Source organism: Drosophila sulfurigaster, chromosome 3 (genome assembly GCF_023558435.1).
Source record: "Drosophila sulfurigaster albostrigata strain 15112-1811.04 chromosome 3, ASM2355843v2, whole genome shotgun sequence".
Lineage (NCBI taxonomy): Eukaryota > Metazoa > Arthropoda > Insecta > Diptera > Drosophilidae > Drosophila > Drosophila sulfurigaster.
In genome coordinates this window covers 20,863,832-20,882,971 of record NC_084883.1, presented here as the reverse complement: position 1 = coordinate 20,882,971, position 19,140 = coordinate 20,863,832, and the positions used below count along the sequence as shown (strand labels likewise).

Here is a 19,140-nt window from a genome sequence, read left to right as displayed (position 1 = left end):
TCAAATCGTTTTTCCCTTTCATTACTTCGTTTTTATATTCATCTAATAGAGCTGCCTCATTCATGAATTTTGTATGAATTCTTACAATTTCATGATACTTTTCCATAAGATCCGAATTTAATTCATTTAACTTATTTTCCTTAATTTCTTTGTGTTCTAACTCATTTCTAACCTGTCTAAAATAATCTAGCAAAGGTTTTACAGTTTTATAGGTCTGATTGAGGCATTGCTCTTCCATTTGTCCGTCGAATTCGCATGTCTGATAAGAAGATGTAAACATTCTTAGCACGCACTGTATTACACTGCTTTGTGTAATTGTTCTTACCTTTATTGCAGTAGATGTGGCCACCAGGAATATTTGAATAATAATAATAATTAAGGAAAAAACTGAGTTGATTTTTATTTTGCACATTTTGAATATTTCGACTGCTCGCGGAAAAGATGAATTTGAAACTAAAAGTTTAATTTAAATCGACGAAAATTACAGTTCTGAGTGCTGTATGATTTTGGAATTATCACGTGATCAACGGATGTGGGTTCAGCTCAAAAGTTCGTAGCGGAAATGAAGGCGATAGGAAATAGTGTCAATGTCGAGACAATGTCAATTTTTTGACGCATTTCTGAGAAAAGATTCTTGTTAATGAAATTAGAAGTGGTGACAGTTTTTGGGTAATTCATTTATTCGAGCTTTTATTAAAGTCTGTTCAGCTGAAAATGATGTGACAAAATTATTCTATTTTCGATTTAATCTAAAGTACTTTAAAACTTATTTAAAGAGTAATACCCTTTATAGTGGTTGGCTTTTCTGTTCTGTTGCATACAAGATGTTTTAATGTACTTGGAATTTAGGATAATACAAGCCAATATATTTATTTTTAAATAAATCTCAACCATTGATAATAAATATTGCCAATTAAGAATTAGTAAAACTTACTTTCAAATTCAGGGGACTGGGTATCTTGTAGACGAGCAATCTCGACAAGATTCTTTTCATTTGATTTATTTTGAACTATGTGTCCAGTAACTACATACATAGTATGTACATATGTATACATAATTGCTCCTATGTCTTTAACGCATGATGCCTGCACGTGTTTCTCTCCTTACTCTCAGTTGCTTATCATCGCAATGCTGGCCTTTGTCTCTAAACTGAGCCGAGCAGCTTGGTAACAATTGTCAGAATGACGTCTTTTTGGGAGAACGCTTCAGCGAAATCATAATTCGCTGAACTGCACCAATTATTTAAATGTTGAAAATAAACAAAATTAAATTCTTAGAAGGCGAAATGTGTGCTACGTGCAGACGAAAACATTTTCGAGCACACAAATATTATTCAATATATATTCTGAATCGTCATCAACACAGTTACATTTTGGCAGACTTCATTTGTTATTCTGCATTACCACATACATAAATACACAAAACCTTTTGCATCAGTTCTTGTCTCAAAATACGAGTACAGTTGCGAATACAGTTTCGATGCAGCCGAGAGTGCTCGACTGTGAGATATCCATTGTAAATAAAAATATATTCTACAAATATTCCACCAAAATATTAAAATATAGCGAAGGCTATACTTGGTATATTCATAAAGTACTACACTCAAAATCTGCTATGGCTATATCATCTCGACTGCCGACGCTGATCAAGAATTTTTATACATACGGGTAATTCCATGACGGAATTTGTCCCGTGCGAGACTCTTTATATTAAAAATAACATAAACTGAAACAATTTTGAAAATAAGAAAAAGTTTATTTTTATAGCACTAGATAAGTACTTTAATTAGAGCTAAGAATGGTTTTGGAATTTTCTTTCTGTTTTGTTTTCTGTTGTGATAATTGCAAAAATTAACCAATTCGTACGCAAAACCAAAATATGAACGAAATTATATATTTTATCGGAAAACAGATCAAGTTATAGGGCTTATCTAGAGCTTTAAGAATAAATTCCACTTATTTTTAAAATTGTTTCAGTTTATGTTATTTTCACTGCAGTGCACTGCCAAAAAAGTCTCGCACGGGACAAATTTCGCCATGTTGTTTCATTTCCATTTTATTATTTCCTATTTATTATTTAGTTATTGGCTACATCAAGTCGTCAGATCAAACATGCTTAGTCTATTAAACCGATTGGACCCGTCCAGAGAGCTGAAATCTGAATTAACAGATGAGCTAAAAAGGCCATGATACCAAAATTTAATGAATGCTGAATTCTTGAATTTTTCTTTTAATGCCAATCAATACATTTGGTTCCCACAAATCAAATGCAATAAGTTCTGACAAAATGCTAAACGATATGAGCAACTATAGTTTTAGATTTTCCAAATAACAGCAATGAGCAGAATTATTCTTTGCACTCAGGCTGCATTGAAAAAAAGCAACTAAGTGATTTTCTGCTTGCTGCTGTTTTATGTTCGCCTGGTATTTCACCTGCTGTTTTGGATCTTTTTAGCTGCCATCGAGTGAACAACAACAACAACAACAACAATAGTATAATGCGGATATGTGAGACTTCCAGGCGAGAACACTTAAAATCTACCAGGCCAACATAATTAAGTAGTAAGTGGAATAAGTCAAACTCAGCCAAAAAATAATTTCTATAGCATACTTTGTGGCTGCATTTAAAATGGCATTACAATAGATGGCGCCACTGAGCAAGCTAGTGATTTTCTATATTTCTGCTTGCTGCTGATTTATGTTCGCCTGGTATTTCACTTGTTGTTTTGCATCTTTTTTAGATGCTCGTTCGTCATGGTGTCGAGTGGACAACAACAACAACAGTATAATTCGGATATGTGAGACTAGAGGCAAGAATGCTTGTAAACTACCAGGCCAACATAATAAAGTAGTAAGTGAATTAGTAAAAATAGAATAAGCAAATAATTTTTGTTGCATACTTTCAAGCTGCACCAATCTTAGCTATAATTACTTTAAAACCAAAAATGTAAAATTTTTTTGCAATCAAAAAATCATTTTCTAGAGAATCGAAATTAGAAATTTAATTCATTTCAAATTTGAATCGTTATCAACCCAAAACATTGATTTAAGTACAGTTTTCTAAGACATTTTTAATGTTTATTCGCATTTTATTTGTATCAGCCTAGAAATAAAACAACAAGAAACAAATTGTACAATACGTTTTGTTTTGGAAAATTTACAAAAAATTTAAAATTATTTTCGACGCTAGCAATTTAAAATATATTGTAAATGTATTCAAATCATTAAAATCAAGTAGCCGCTCTCTTGTAATATCTCAAGTGGCATCCTTTGAACTAGAAGCACGAAATCGTTGATACCACTTGCAGAGCAGCTAATAAAATGGACACCGACACCAATTTTAGAGTATATGTATGTATGCAGTTATAGTACAGTACTAGATATAGATCAATTACTTGGTCAATGAATTAATCAGATTTGTTCAGTTGAAAGTCGCTTAAAGTAACGCAATGAACGCGATTTAAAAGCAAGTACCACATAAATAATTTCTACTCATAAGTATTTTTTATATATATAAAACTATATCTTTACCCATACATCATTATAGGATAAGCATACAATATGCATATAAAATCTACTGACAATTCGATTTATGTTCAGAAACTAGGACAGTGCTTTAGCTAGCGAGCTAATCCTTTCAATTCCATTTAGATAGGATTTAGTTTTTATAGCAAATTGAATCCGCCCGCTTGCTGAGCACTGTGTCCAGATCTGTCTTTGAGTATTTGTAGTTCTATTAAACCGAAAATGTGACCAGTTGATTTGATAATCGTCATTTAAAATCGTTTAAATATATAAGTATGTAAGTAGTATTGTTTTATGGCGTTTTTGGACAGCATCGTAAATAATATTTGTTGATGATATTTCAGAAAGCATTCACTCATTTTATTTCGCACTTGCTTCTATATGCTATATACGTATATATACTTCATTTCATATAAATTATTCAGTTAAGCAGATATCAGATCTGATCAGATTATAACTAAATCGCAATGCGCTTGCTATCAAATACAATATTTCATAATACGAGTTCTCGTATTGTTATTCATAATGATCATTAGATCGATTTAAAGATATCACTGTTGCTGGTTTTCCTTCATTTTGTTTTTTTCTTTTTCCTTGTTCTTTTTTAACTTGTTGCCTCTGCTCTTTCGGCCTCGAATACATCATCGGACTCTTGACCGGCAACATATTCATCATCCTCCTCGACATCCTCATCGTAGTCCTCGGGATACTCGCCAAACTCTGATGATTCACCAAGCATCCAGGCGTCGTTTTCCATTGAGTTTCTTGGGCTGTAATTCACGCTTCCCGTAATGGTCAAATTGTTGGCCGGCCTTTGGGTACTGCACGATAAAAAATGCGCACAGATTGAGAGATAGAGCGGGGAGAGATCAAAAATATATAGTTAGTTTAAATCAACAAATTTGTACAGTTTTTAATGTATTCAATGAATGTGGCGAATACAAATCGTGTGCTAAACTAGCGACTAACTAAGCTTTTTATTATTATTGTCCAATTTGTTTGTTTAATATTGGTGTTAGTTGAATTTCTCGCATTATTTCAGATATCGGACGGGTATATATAGTAATTATATGAATTTATGGTTTTATTAGTGAGTAAAAAGCAAGCCAAAACATTTGTACAGTAAACAAACGTGTTAAATTGTTAGCGGTTAGAGGGTAAACCAGATGCCAATTGATGTGATTAGACTAGGTACTTGATGGCTAGGTGGTGGTTAAGTGGTTAAGAGGCGCTCTGAAAGCGGCGAGAGCGAGCTGACGAACAAGTTATTCTTATATTAACGAGTATATACATATGTATATATACATGTGTATCCAGACAATTTGGCACAACAAGAGCAACGCATAAAATGATGGAGGCAATGCAACAAACAGTAACGAGTAACGAGCAACGAGCAACAAGTAACGAGTAACGAGCAACGAGTGAAAGAGCAGCGAGTAATCGCTTAACATGGCAACTTCTCCATTACATTTGGCAACTCGTCGAATCAATGCAGCGTCATCGCAGCAATTCGTTGTCGTTCAAAGGATTCGGAATCATATATCCTATATATATACACTTATATACGAGATGCGTCTGTGTGTATATGCATAGATATAGATAGATGTATATATATCCTTAAATAATATCGTTGTTTTCAGATTGCCTCGCACTGGAATTTCTTTCTAGTGTAACAATCAGGATTAATTACGCTGTTAGGAACCGCATTTCGCTGGGGTCTGCTGCTTGCACCATTTATTAAATGTAGTGTGTGAGTTTTTGTGTTGTTTGGGTGTGTGGAAAGATAGTTGTTCGAATGTTTTGGTGTTGTTGTTGTAGTTTTGGTGGTGGTGGTGGTGGCGGTTGTTGTGGTTTACAGATCGGTAACTAGGACACCATCCGTTGGTCATAACTGTCCACGGCGATAGTGTGATCGTGATGGTCTACAGAATCGAGTGTATTGAGTGTTTGTTTTTGTTTTTTTAAGTTTTTGGTTATCAAAATTGGTTTTTGGGGGTGTACAGAAATTAAAAGAAAAGAAATCAATTAGCAAAAAATAACAGCAAATGTTGTTGTTCTTTAAACTACTACGAACTGTCGATTATTTAATTAGCTAAAGTTCCTAAAGTATTAATATTATATTTCAAGGGCAACTACGATAATTGCGGATCGTAAGCGTGTAAATTCAAAGGTGTTTACGTTGATGTTTGAAATGGGCATTAGATATATTATAGATGCAATATCTATGGCCGTTAAACGCACCTTTACCTCTAGCCGGGAAATTACCCAAAACCTTAAGCTAATTTAAAAAAAAATAAAATATTATCAAAAATAAAAAAAAGAAAATAGGAAAGAAAAGAACCAGAAGTATTACGCATAATATACAAAAAGTAAATACAACTCTCTAAACATGTCTAATCAAAATGAATCAACTACTTAACATAGTTCTAACTTAGCAACTATATGAGACTTTGATTCAAAAACCAAATTTCGACTCTAGGAGATTGAAATTTATATATATTACTTCTAACGTTTGATACCTTGCTAAGATAATTCCCCAATATCAAACAGTTTCAATCTGTCAATTATATTTATAGATTATACGTTAATTTCAAAGTTAGTTGAGATCAGAGTAAACACATAGAAATACATATAACATTGTTATAGACAAAATAAATTAAAAAATCTGCGAAAGATTGAAGGATTTTATTATTATTATCTGTATTTTCAAACTTGTCTGTTGTAGTCTAATGAAAGATCTTTCGCTATCATCTTCCCATGTGATTAATAACAGTTTAAACATTATGTGGAATGAGAGAGACTGAAAGTATTTGAAATTCTATTGATATATGAAATATATAGATTTGATTCACACGAATCGAATGCAATTTGTTCTGATAAAATGCTTAAGAATATAAGCGAGCAGTTATAATTTTTGAATTTTAAATAACAGAATTCAACGGAAAATATTGTTTGCATACTTTTAGGTTGCATCTAATCGGCATTGCAATAGATGGCGCCACTGAGCAAGTAAGTGATTTTCTGCATTTCAGCTTGCTGCTGATTTATGTTCGCCTGGTATTTCACTTGGTGTTTTGGCACTTTTTGGGCATTCGTGAAATCTTTTTCGCTGTTAATCTTTTCATGTGATTTATAACATTTTTAACTATATATGCAGTGGGAGAGACTGGAACTCGTTCAAGTTGAATTGATCATTTAAATGCAACATTATTGTGAAATTGTAATCGAAAACAGATTTTAGGATCGGTCTTTAAAATGCTTAAGAATCGTATCTATTAATATGGAAAAAATTTACTAGTAAGGGCATTTTTTGCTGCACAATAAAGTTTGCTATCAGGGTCTATTCTGCTACAAGAATCTTTCTAATTAATTAATTGGTTGAACTGCTTCTATTAAGAGATTGGCAGCTGCTAAGCATTTACCTTTCGAATGGCAACTCGTCGGGCACATCGCTAAGCTGACGCTGTGCTTGGCTCTGACTTTGGGCACGGCGTGCCTCTTCCTTGCGGCGTCGATCCTCAGCGGCTGCCTTCATGGGATCGTAGGTGGAGCGTCGCTTCCACATGACCATCTCTGCCTCCTTTTGCTTGTTCACTGCATATTCAAATTGTATAAAATTAGCTTGAGAGTGCAATGAAGTTATAAGCCAATTGTCACTCACCGGAGGCATCGCGTCGCACCGCAGATGTGGCACGTGTGCCGCCACCCAGCGATGTGGTGCTGCTGTTCATCACTGAGACAGCGGAGCGAACACTGCGATTGCTGGCACGATTCGATTCGCCCCGGCTGAGACCCATCGATGAGGCGCTGGGACTGCGTTTCATTTGATCCGTTGGTTTTAGGGTGCTCTTCGAATCGTTTTTGCGCAGAAAATTATTCGACTGCGCCGACTTGTACTTGGAAATGTCCAGGTACTTGGGCTGCACACGCAACTGTTGCTGCTCCCGTGCCGTCGCATTCGCCGTCTGCAGCAGCTGCTTCTGGCATTGGCCAAACTGCTGGGCACCTGTTGCGCCAGTCGACTGAGACTCGTTTCACGTGGCATCGACTGACGCGTCTTGGGTCCGCAGCCCGACGCGGCACGCGGTGCACTCTTGATGCCACGTCGCGGCAACTCGGGCGTATTGGGGCATGCCACAAGTCCGGCCGCTGCCTGAGCAGCCGCACTCAGTTTGCCCGCCGGCGCCGAACTCGGTTTGGCTGGCGTCTGACGATCAGTTGAAGCACCGTTGCCAGCCACACGCTGTTTGCTGCGCTCGATGCGCATCAGCAGTGCCTTGTTGAGTCGCGTATTGCTCAGCGGCACCGACGCGTCGCCGGCATGCGGCTGATGATGCTGTTGCTGTTGCAGCTGCTGCTGCTGCTGCACATCGTCCACATCGATGTCCTCTTCGCCGCTGGAGTAATACGGTCCTGTGGTGCCCAGTTCATCCTCATCGTTGATGTAGTACTGCAGCTCATTGTCGTAGTCACTGTACGATTGCTCAAAGTTGTTGCTGCTCGCCGACTTCTTCAGCTGCAACTGTTGCTGCTGCAGCTGCTGCTGTTGTTGCACGTGTCGCGCCGCTGGCGGCGTGTATAAATTCTGGAAATTGGGACGCGCCTGACGCACACCGTGTACTCCACGTTGCTGCTGCTGGAAGGAGCTGGAGCGTCGTAGCGGCGATATGGAACCAGCAACCGCTGGCGGCAATTCGTGCTCGACATCGTCCAGCGAGTTCTTGCGACGATGCAGCTGCTTCAGCAGATACTCGCCGCTGGTGAGCAGCTGCAGTTGTGCCTCATTGATGCTGCTGGTCATGAGAGCGCGATGCAATGGCGAGCGTCTGTAGCCCGTCTCCAAACTATGCTGTGGACTGCATTGTGCTGCCGGCGATTTGACCGAGCTGCGACGCGACGACGACGATTGCTGCTGCTGCTGTTGTTGCTGTAGCTGCTGTTGATCGATGGCTGGCCTGGAGCGACTGGCACTGCGCGCACGTCCCAGCGTGTGCAGCGGCGATGGTATCTTGCTGGGACTCTTGGGCGGCTTATATGGCTCGCCCGGCAACTGCATTTGACCAACGGCAGCGCCATGGCTGCACAACGCCGGATCGCTCGCGTAGTCACAGTCACCCAGCAGCCGATAGCGTTCCGCCAGGCTGCGATTAAGCTTTGCTGCCGCATTAGCATATTGACGTTGCTGCTGCTGCTGTTGCTGTTGGCTGTACAAACTGAGGCTGTCATCGGTCAGCGAATCGCCCGCCGTGTCCGAGCAGTTGTAGCTGCGTGTCATGAGCTGCAAGTTTGAAATATGTTGTTGCAATTAGTTGATGATTAAAAGTTGCATTCTTATTGGACTTACCTGTGCCTGCGCCTGCTGTTTGCGTCGACTGGCCGAGCTGCTGCTCACATCCTGCGCCAGACTGCGGGCACGCGCATTACGCGCCCATTCCTGTATCCAATCCTGTTTTGTGGGCGCCGACTGCAGCAACGCTGCCTCCGTCATCGTTGGCGTTGTCGGCGTCTCGGGCAGCTGATGCTGATGCTGATGCTGATGATGATGCTGTTGCGTCGTGCTGGTGGTGAACACATTGAGGCGATACTCGGCCTTCTGGCGATCCGTGGCACTGCCAGCCATCGCCTGGGCGTGACGTAGCTTTGCCTCGTTGCTCACATACTCGGAGCTATCGATCTGCGACGTGGACAGACTGTGCGAGGCGTGACGTGTCTTGTTCGGATGCGTGTCCAGTGCTCGCTGCTTGGCCAGCACACCGCTCGTCGTTACGCTCGTAAAGCAGCCCACATCGGCAGCAACGGCGGCGACCGGTGTGCGTGGCGATGGCGGTGTTGGTGGCGCCTGTGCAGCTGCAGTTGTTGTCGTTGTTGCCACTGGTTGCTGGCGCAACACACGCGATTTCAGCTGCTCCAGATAAGCGGCAGTTGTGTTGGCATTGCTGCTGTTGCCCTTCTGCTCCTGCTGCGGCGTCTCGTGATAGTAATTCACCTCCAGCACATTGCTGCCACGATGCGGTTTCACAGCCAGCTGCTTGGGTCGCAACTTGCCTGCATTGCGATCAATGTTCATGAGATCCTTTTGCTCCTCCGTATAGTTGTCTCCATCCAGTGTATAGGTGCCCGCCTCACTGACCGCATCCTCCTCGGCCACCTGCTTGACATCGTCCAGCGGCGGATGCGGACACAGCAGCTCCACTTGCTGCAACGCCAGCTGCATGGCCGTCGAACGTGGCGTAAACTGCCCTGTGCGATTCGCCAGCAAATTGGACGCACCCTTGGGCGGTGCCGTCGGTTGCATTTGTTTCGATCTGCTGCTGACACGAGCAGTTACTGTTGGTGCTGTTGCTGGTTCCATGTGGCCACTGGTTGCTGAGCTGCGTGGCGACCAGCTGTGCCGCTTGGAAGCGTCTCGCACACGGGAAGCGCTGCGTTCACGCACACGCATTTTCACCGCCGGCGTTGCCGCTTCCGTGGTGGGCGTGGCAGCTGCCGAGCCATCATCATGTGCCATCATGCTGCCGGCGTCGAGACTGCTGCGCTGTGAGTGCCGGCCACTTGTGCCATTTGTTGTCGTCGACGATGTCGCCGTCGGTGTCGTCATGCTCGTCTCAGTCTCCAGCTTGGACATGGAAGCGCCACGACGATGGCGACTCTGAAAGCGCTCCATCATGTTCTTGTAGCGTGCCGCTTGCGCCGCAGTGTCGTTCTCCGAGGCGTCAAAGTGTTCTATTGTAAAGGCCAGCGATTAAAATAATTTTAAAAATAAGTGAAGGTTATTCATGGGATAAGCACTATTTTTAGAGCTAAGATTGATTTTAGGAACTTGTTCTGTTTCACTATAAAATATATAAATTCGTTCATTTTTTGGTTTTGCATCCGAATTTGTTAATTTTTGCAATTATCAGAACAGAAAACAAAAAAACAGAAAAAAATTAAAAAGTAAGGAGATCATATGTTTCTTTTCATATCAAGTTTGAAATTCATTTGGTGGCATTTATAGCTTAAGCCAGTTAGCTTCAACATGTTTTCTCATTTTGGTGGCTCCTTATCAAAAAATCGTGTAACAACGAGGTTTTTAGCGTGTTAAAAGGGGGATGGCATCAAATTTGTAACCGTGTAAGACCGAGTTCGTGCTAATAGAGTCCGTGTTAAGCGAGGGCCAAGTGTACTTTAATTACTTTAATATTCACGGTTCGATTGAAAGAATATATATGCACGATAATCATAAGTTTACTTACTTTTAAGTATTTACATTTCTATTGAAAACATATAGAGAACAAAAATACAACAAAAAAAACTGTTTTTTTTAACTATAAAAATAAATCGCCGTCGATCGTTATTTTATTTAGAACGCAAAATTTTAATCAACCAATTATATATATGTTAAATGATTACATAATTGAGTCAAATATTTGAATTTCAGCTCTTCAGTTGCTTACTTCTTCATCGCTTCTGTGGGGCGAATTAGCATCTTAGCTTCTTTAAGTTGCACTTTCTTTTTCACATGCCATTTTAGTCTTAGCCCATATGGTGCATTTAAATTACTGCATAAGATAAAATAAAAATAAATATAATATTATGCGTATTGCATCGAAAATAACAATTTGCATTATTTACCAATAAATACAGCTATGGTACCACCAGCCACTACGCTGCCAATTTTGGCAAAGACGTGTAAAAAAGTTGTTGTAGCGATCGAATGTTGAGAATTTAATGTTGTCGTAGTCTCTCAACCTATTCTCAATAATACTTCCATTGTATTTACCCAAACTCAGTGCATATCCACTGTCTTCATCAGATATTTTGAAGTCGTCATATCGAAAGAAATAAACATGTTCATCCACATCAACCAAATGTATATACAGTTCGTGACGCCGCAAACTCGTGATACGATGTATTTTCTCCAGTCCGAGGAAGAAATCACTCTCAAGGGAACCGAAACCTTTGCGATACGTTGCCCAATCCCTATTGAAATTCTCATGTCCCCCAACTCGTTGTTGTATTACAATCCATCCAGGTCCAGCTAACTGACTATCGCATAAAACATCGAATAAACCTATGCCAGAGACATTGAGTTGATGAACACCAGGAGAGTCTCCAAAAGGAGAGCAACTTGATGGGATAATAGTATTGGGTAAACTCTTATTCAATGTATTTACTTCAACTCGACATAGCTGATTTTCTTTCACTTTATCTATTAGCTTAGTTTGACTATCTTTTAGTTGCAATTCAATTCTTTTCTGCTCTTCTCTAATATTCTCTGATGTCCTGTTCAATGTATCAATTTCAGATTGGCATAACTGAATATCTTTATCTTGCTTTATTAATTTAGATTCACTCTTCTCTAATTTCAACTCAAGTGTTTTCTGATGTTCTGTGATATCTTGAATATTCTCACTAAATCTCTTTATTTTTTCATCTTTTTCAATTAAACTAGAATTAAGATTTTTGAATTGAAGTTCGCAATTTTCAAAGTGGCTGGATTTATCAGCTAATTCTTCTTTTAATTTCACAATAATATTTTGTTTTGAATTAATTTCAGGTTCGAATTTATGAACTTTATTTTGACACGTTTGCAAATCGTCTTCCCCTTTAAGTACTTTGTTTTTATATTCATCTAGAAGAGCTGCCTCCTTCATGAATTTTTCATGAATTCTCACAATTTCATGATGCTTTTCCCTAAGATCAGAATTCAATTCATTTGACTTACTTTCCTTAATTTCTTTGTGTTCTAACTCATTTCGAACTTGCCTAAAATAGTCAAGCAAAGGTTTCACTGTTTTGTAGTTATGAATCCGGCACTGTTCTTCCATTTCTCGGTCGAATTCACACGTCTGATATAAAGAAAATATAAATATTGTTAGCACTCATTGTATTACACTGCTTTATGTAACTGTTCTTACCTCTTTGAAGGCAGCTGTGGTCACCAAGACTATTTCAAGTACTGTTAAGAAAAGAACTGTTTTAATTTTTATTTTGCACATTTTGAATATTTCGACTGCTTGCGAAAAAGATGAATTTGAAACTAAAAGTTTAATTTAAATCGACGAAGAATACAGTTCTGAGTGCTGATTTTGGAACTAACACGTGATCAACGGATGTGGGTTCAGCTCAAAAGTTCGTAGCGGAAATGAAGGCGATAGGAAATAGTGTCAATGTCGAGACAATGTCAATTTTTTTGACGCATTTCTGAGAAAAGATTCTTGTTAATGAAATTAGAAGTGGTGACAGTTTTTGGGTAATTCATTTATTCGAGCTTTTATTAAAGTCTGTTCAGCTGAAAATGATGTGACAAAATTATTCTATTTTCGATTTAATCTAAAGTACTTTAAGACTTATTTAAAGAGTAATATCCTTTATAGTGGTTGGCTTTTCTGTTCTGTTGCATACAAGATGTTTTAATGTACTTGGAATTCAGGATAATCCAAGCCAATATATTAATTTTTAAATAAATCTCAACCATTGAGAGCAAACAATTGAAAACAATTTTGAACATAATAATAAATACTATTAATATTGCCAATAAAGAATTAGTAAAACTTACTTTCAAATTCAGGGGGACTGGGTATCTTGTAGACGAGCAATCTCGACAAGATTGTTTTCATATGATTTATTTTGAACTATGTGTCCAGTAACTACATACATAGTATGTACATATGTATACATAATTGCTCCTATGTCTTTCACGCATCGTGCCTGCACGTGTTTCTCTCCTTACTCTCAGTTGCTTATCATCGCAATGCTGGCCTTTGTCTCTAAACTGAGCCGAGCAGCTTGGTAACAATTGTCAGAATGACGTCTTTTTGGGAGAACGCTTCAGCGAAATCATAATTCGCTGAACTGCACCAATTATTTAAATGTTGAAAATAAACAAAATTAAATTCTTCGAAGGCGAAATGTGTGCTACGTGCAGACGAAAACATTTTCGAGCACACAAATATTATTCAATATATATTCTGAATCGTCATCAACACTGTTACATTTTGGCAGACTTCATTTGTTATTCTGCATTACCACATACATAAATACACAAAACCTTTACCATCAGTTCTTGTCTCAAAATACGAGTACAGTTGCGAATACAGTTTCGATGCAACCGAGAGTGCTCGACTGTGAGATACCCATTGTAAATAAAAACATATTCCACAAATAAACCAACAAAATATTAAAATATAGCAAAGGCTATACTTGGTTTATTCATAAGGTACTACACTCAAAATCTGCTATGGCTATATCATCTCGACTGCCGACGCTGATCAAGAATTTTTATACATACGGGTAATTCCATGATGGAATTTGTCCCGTGCGAGACTCTTTAAATTGAAAATAACATAAACTGAAACAATTTTGAAAATAAGAGTCAAGTCGTCAGATCAAACTTGCTTGGTCTATTAAACCGATTGGACCCGTCCAGAGAGTTGAAATCTGAATTAACAGATGAGCTAAAAAGGCCATGATACCAAAATTTAATGAATGCTGAATTCTTGAATTTTTCTTTTAATGCCAATCAATACATTTGGTTCCCACAAATCAAATGCAATAAGTTCTGACAAAATGCTAAACGATATGAGCAACTATAGTTTTAGATTTTCCAAATAACAGCAATGAGCAGAATTATTCTTTGCACTCAGGCTGCATTGAAAAAAAAGCAACTAAGTGATTTTCTGCTTGCTGCTGTTTTATGTTCGCCTGGTATTTCACCTGCTGTTTTGGATCTTTTTTAGCTGCCATCGAGTGAACAACAACAACAACAACAACAATAGTATAATGCGGATATGTGAGACTTCCAGGCGAGAACACTTAAAATCTACCAGGCCAACATAATTAAGTAGTAAGTGGAATAAGTCAAACTCAGCCAAAAAATAATTTCTATAGCATACTTTGTGGCTGCATTTAAAATGGCATTACAATAGATGGCGCCACTGAGCAAGCTAGTGATTTTCTATATTTCTGCTTGCTGCTGATTTATGTTCGCCTGGTATTTCACTTGTTGTTTTGCATCTTTTTAGATGCTCGTTCGTCATGGTGTCGAGTGGACAACAACAACAACAGTATAATTCGGATATGTGAGACTAGAGGCAAGAATGCTTGTAAACTACCAGGCCAACATAATAAAGTAGTAAGTGAATTAGTAAAAATAGAATAAGCAAATAATTTTTGTTGCCTACTTTCAAGCTGCACCAATTTTAGCTATGATTACTTTAAAACCAAAAATGTAAAATTTTTGGAACCAAAAAATCATTTTCTAGAGAATCGAAATTAGAAATTTAATTCATTTCAAATTTGAATCGTAATCAACCCAAAACATTGTATTAAGTACAGTTTTCTAAGACATTTTTAATGTTTATTCGCATTTTATTTGTATCAGCCTAGAAATAAAACAACAAGAAACAAATTGTACAATACGTTTTGTTTTGGAAAATTTACAAAAAATTTAAAATTATTTTCGACGCTAGCAATTTAAAATATATTGTAAATGTATTCAAATCATTAAAATCAAGAAGCCGCTCTCTTGTAATATCTCAAGTGGCATCCTTTGAACTAGAAGCACGAAATCGTTGATACCACTTGCAGAGCAGCTAATAAAATGGACACCGACACCAATTTTAGAGTATATGTATGTATGCAGTTATAGTACAGTACTAGATATAGATCAATTACTTGGTCAATGAATTAATCAGATTTGTTCAGTTGAAAGTCGCTTAAAGTAACGCAATGAACGCGATTTAAAAGCAAGTACCACATAAATAATTTCTACTCATAAGTATTTTTTATATATATAAAACTATATCTTAACCCATACATCATTATAGGATAAGCATACAATATGCATATAAAATCTACTGACAATTCGTTTTATGTTCAGAAACTGGGACAGTGCTTTAGCTAGCGAGCTAATCCCTTCAATTCCATTTAGATAGGATATACTTTTTATAGCAAATTGAATCCGCCCGCTTGCTGAGCACTGTGTCCAGATCTGTCTTTGAGTATTTGTAGTTCTATTAAACCGAAAATGTGACCAGTTGATTTCATAATCGTCATTTAAAATCGTTTAAATATATAAGTATGTAAGTAGTATTGTTTTATGGCGTTTTTGGACAGCATCGTAAATAATATTTGTTGATGATATTTCAGAAAGCATTCACTCATTTTATTTCGCACTTGCTTCTATATGCTATATACGTATATATACTTCATTTCATATAAATTATTCAGTTAAGCAGATATCAGATCTGATCAGATTATAACTAAATCGCAATGCGCTTGCTATCAAATACAATATTTCATAATACGAGTTCTCGTATTGTTATTCATAATGATCATTAGATCGATTTAAAGATATCACTGTTGCTGGTTTTCCTTCATTTTTTTTTTTCTCTTTTTCTCTTCTTCTTTTTAACTTGTTGCCTCTGCTCTTTCGGCCTCGAATACATCATCGGACTCTTGACCGGCAACATATTCATCATCCTCCTCGACATCCTCATCGTAGTCCTCGGGATACTCGCCAAACTCTGATGATTCACCAAGCATCCAGGCGTCGTTTTCCATTGAGTTTCTTGGGCTGTAATTCACGCTTCCCGTAATGGTCAAATTGTTGGCCGGCCTTTGGGTACTGCACGATAAAAAATGCGCACAGATTGAGAGATAGAGCGGGGAGAGATCAAAAATATATAGTTAGTTTAAATCAACAAATTTGTACAGTTTTAAATGTATTCAATGAATGTGGCGAATACAAATCGTGTGCTAAACTAGCGACTAACTAAGCTTTTTATTATTTTTGTCCAATTTGTTTGTTTAATATTGGTGTTAGTTGAATTTTTTCGCATTATTCCAGATATCGGACGGGTATATATAGTAATTATATGAATTTATGGTTTTATTAGTGAGTAAAAAAGCAAGCCAAAACATTTGTACAGTAAACAAACGTGTTAAATTGTTAGCGGTTAGAGGGTAAACCTGATGCCAATTGATGTGATTAGACTAGGTACTTGATGGCTAGGTGGTGGTTAAGTGGTTAAGAGGCGCTCTGAAAGCGGCGAGAACGAGCTGACGAACAAGTTATTCTTATATTAACGAGTATATACATATGTATATATACATGTGTATCCAGACAATTTGGCACAACAAGAGCAACGCATAAAATGATGGAGGCAATGCAACAAACAGTAACGAGTAACGAGCAACGAGCAACAAGTAACGAGTAACGAGCAACGAGTGAAAGAGCAGCGAGTAATCGCTTAACATGGCAACTTCTCCATTACATTTGGCAACTCGTCGATTCAATGCAGCGTCATCGCAGCAATTCGTTGTCGTTCAAAGGATTCGGAAACATATATCCTATATATATAGACTTATGCGTCTGTGTGTATATGCATAGATATAGATGTATATATATCCTTAAATAATATCGTTGTTTTCAGATTGCCTCGCACTGGAATTTCTTTCTAGTGTAACAATCAGGATTAATTACGCTGTTAGGAACCGCATTTCGCTGGGGTCTGCTGCTTGCACCATTTATTAAATGTAGTGTGTGAGTTTTTGTGTTGTTTGGGTGTGTGGAAAGATAGTTGTTCGAATGTTTTGGTGTTGTTGTTGTAGTTGTGGTGGTAGTGGCGGTTGTTGTGGTTTATAGATCGGTAACTAGGACACCATCCGTTGGTCATAACTGTCCACGGCGATAGTGTGATCGTGATGGTCTACAGAATCGAGTGTATTGAGTGTTTGTTTTTGTTTTTTTTTTAAGTTTTTGGTTATCAAAATTGGTTTTTGGGGGTGTACAGAAATTAAAAGAAAAGAAATCAATTAGCAAAATATAACAGCAAATGTTGTTGTTCTTTAAACTACTACGAACTGTCGATTATTTAATTAGCTAAAGTTCCTAAAGTATTAATGTATTATATTTCAAGGGCAACTACGATAATTGCGGATCGTAAGCGTGTAAATTCAAAGGTGTTTTACGTTGATGTTTGAAATGGGCATTAGATATATTATAGATGCAATATCTATGGCCGTTAAACGCACCTTTACCTCTAGCCGGGAAATTACCCAAAACCTTAAGCTAATTTAAAAAAAATAAAATATTATCAAAAATAAAAAAAAGAAAATAGGAAAGAAAAGAACCAGAAGTATTACGCATAATATACAAAAAGTAAATATAACTCTCTAAACATTTCTAATCAAAATGAATCAACTACTTAGTTCTAACTTAGCAACTATATGAGACTTTGATTCAAAAACCAAATTTCGATTCTAGGAGATTGAAATTTATATATAATACTTCTAACGTTTGATACCTTGCTAAGATAATTCCCCAATATCAAACAGTTTCAATCTGTCAATTATATTCACAGATTATACGTTAATTTAAAAGTTAGTTTAGATCAGAGTAAACACATAGAAATACATATAACATTGTTATAGACAAAATAAATTGAAAAATCTGCGAAAGATTGAAGGATTTTATTATTATTATCTGTATTTTCAAACTTGTCTGTTGTAGTCTAATGAAATATCTTTCGCTGTTAATCTTCCAAGTGATTAATAACAGTTCACACAATATATGGAATGAGAGAGACTGAAACTCTTTGAAATTCAATTGATATATGAAATATATATATTTGATTCACACGAATCGAATGCAATTTGTCCTGACAAAATGCTTAAGAATATAAGCGAGCCGTTATAATTTTTGAATTTGAAATAACAGAATTCAACGGAAAATATTGTTTGCATACTTTTAGGTTGCATCTAATCGTCATTGCGATAGATGGCGCCACTGAGCAGGTAAGTGATTTTCTGCATTTCAGCTTGCTGCTGATTTATGTTCGCCTGGTATTTCACTTGGTGTTTTGGCACTTTTTTGGGCATTCGTGAAATCTTTTTCGCTGTTAATCTTCTCATGTGTTTTATAACATTTTTAACTATATATGCAGGGGGGAGACTCTGAAACTCGTTCAAGTTGAATTGATCATTTAAATGCAACATTATTGTGAAATTGTAATCGAAAACAGATTTTAGGATCGGTCTTTAAAATGCTTAAGAATCGTATCTATTAATATGGAAAAAATTTACTAGTAAGGGCATTCTTTGCTGCACAATAAAGTTTGCTATCAGGGTCTGGTCTGCTACAAGAATCTTTCTAACCAATTACATAGTTCTAACATATTAATAGGTTGAACTGCTTCTATTAAGAGATTGGCAGCTGCTAAGCATTTACCTTTCGAATGGCAACTCGTCGGGCACATCGCTAAGCTGACGCTGTGCTTGGCTCTGACTTTGGGCACGACGTGCCTCTTCCTTGCGGCGTCGATCCTCAGCGGCTGCCTTCATGGGATCGTAGGTGGAGCGTCGCTTCCACATGACCATCTCTGCCTCCTTTTGCTTGTTCACTGCATATTCAAATTGTATAAAATTAGCTTGAGAGTGCAATGAAGTTATAAGCCAATTGTCACTCACCGGAGGCATCGCGTCGCACCGCAGATGTGGCACGTGTGCCGCCACCCAGCGATGTGGTGCTGCTGTTCATCACTGAGACAGCGGAGCGAACACTGCGATTGCTGGCACGATTCGATTCGCCCCGGCTGAGACCCATCGATGAGGCGCTGGGACTGCGTTTCAT

The 19,140-nt window shown here is 37.8% G+C and overlaps 4 protein-coding genes across 9 annotated transcripts in view; 1 reads left to right on the top strand and 3 right to left on the bottom strand.

Annotated features, from left to right (window-relative positions):
* Positions 1-12,528, bottom strand: part of LOC133845016 (fibrinogen-like protein 1) — a 76,744-nt gene extending 64,216 nt beyond the window's left edge. For 3 of the 6 annotated variants that reach the window (XM_062279334.1, XM_062279332.1, XM_062279333.1), the window contains exons 1-2: positions 12,425-12,528; positions 11,956-12,355 (exon numbers count right to left, since the gene is read on the bottom strand). In XM_062279334.1, the coding sequence (XP_062135318.1) occupies positions 11,956-12,355; positions 12,425-12,505 (481 nt within the window). In that variant the 5' untranslated portion in view covers positions 12,506-12,528. Of the gene's footprint in view, positions 1-81; positions 260-10,855; positions 11,066-11,138; positions 12,356-12,424 lie in introns of those variants that run through there. The other 3 variants (XM_062279327.1, XM_062279328.1, XR_009894673.1) reach the window with 3 other exon arrangements.
* Positions 1-19,140, top strand: part of LOC133845021 (fibrinogen-like protein 1) — a 199,035-nt gene that overhangs the window by 113,750 nt on the left and 66,145 nt on the right. The window lies entirely within an intron of this gene.
* LOC133841220 (uncharacterized) lies at positions 3,125-10,262 on the bottom strand. The gene is given in 5 exon segments (XM_062273574.1): positions 3,125-4,345; positions 6,947-7,118; positions 7,186-7,506; positions 7,509-8,802; positions 8,869-10,262. Coding segments are annotated over 5 exon segments (3,327 nt in total). The 5' UTR covers positions 10,192-10,262; the 3' UTR covers positions 3,125-4,128.
* On the bottom strand, positions 15,638-19,140 carry LOC133840255 (uncharacterized). Its single transcript, XM_062271997.1, has 3 exons — positions 18,978-19,140; positions 18,739-18,910; positions 15,638-16,134 (listed from the first exon to the last, which is right to left on the bottom strand). The coding sequence occupies exons 1-3, from the start codon at positions 19,138-19,140 to the stop codon at positions 15,918-15,920; spliced, it is 552 nt and encodes a 183-aa protein (XP_062127981.1). The 3' UTR covers positions 15,638-15,917.

Coding starts and splice junctions, on each gene's coding strand:
- LOC133840255 (XM_062271997.1), bottom strand. CDS start 19,140: ATGAAACGCAGTCCCAGCGCCTCATCGATGGGTCTCAGCCGGGGCGAA. Junction 18,911..18,977: donor GGTGCGACGCGATGCCTCCG/GTGAGTGACAAT, acceptor TTGAATATGCAG/TGAACAAGCAAAAGGAGGCA. Junction 16,135..18,738: donor GACGAGTTGCCATTCGAAAG/GTAAATGCTTAG, acceptor TTTATCGTGCAG/TACCCAAAGGCCGGCCAACA.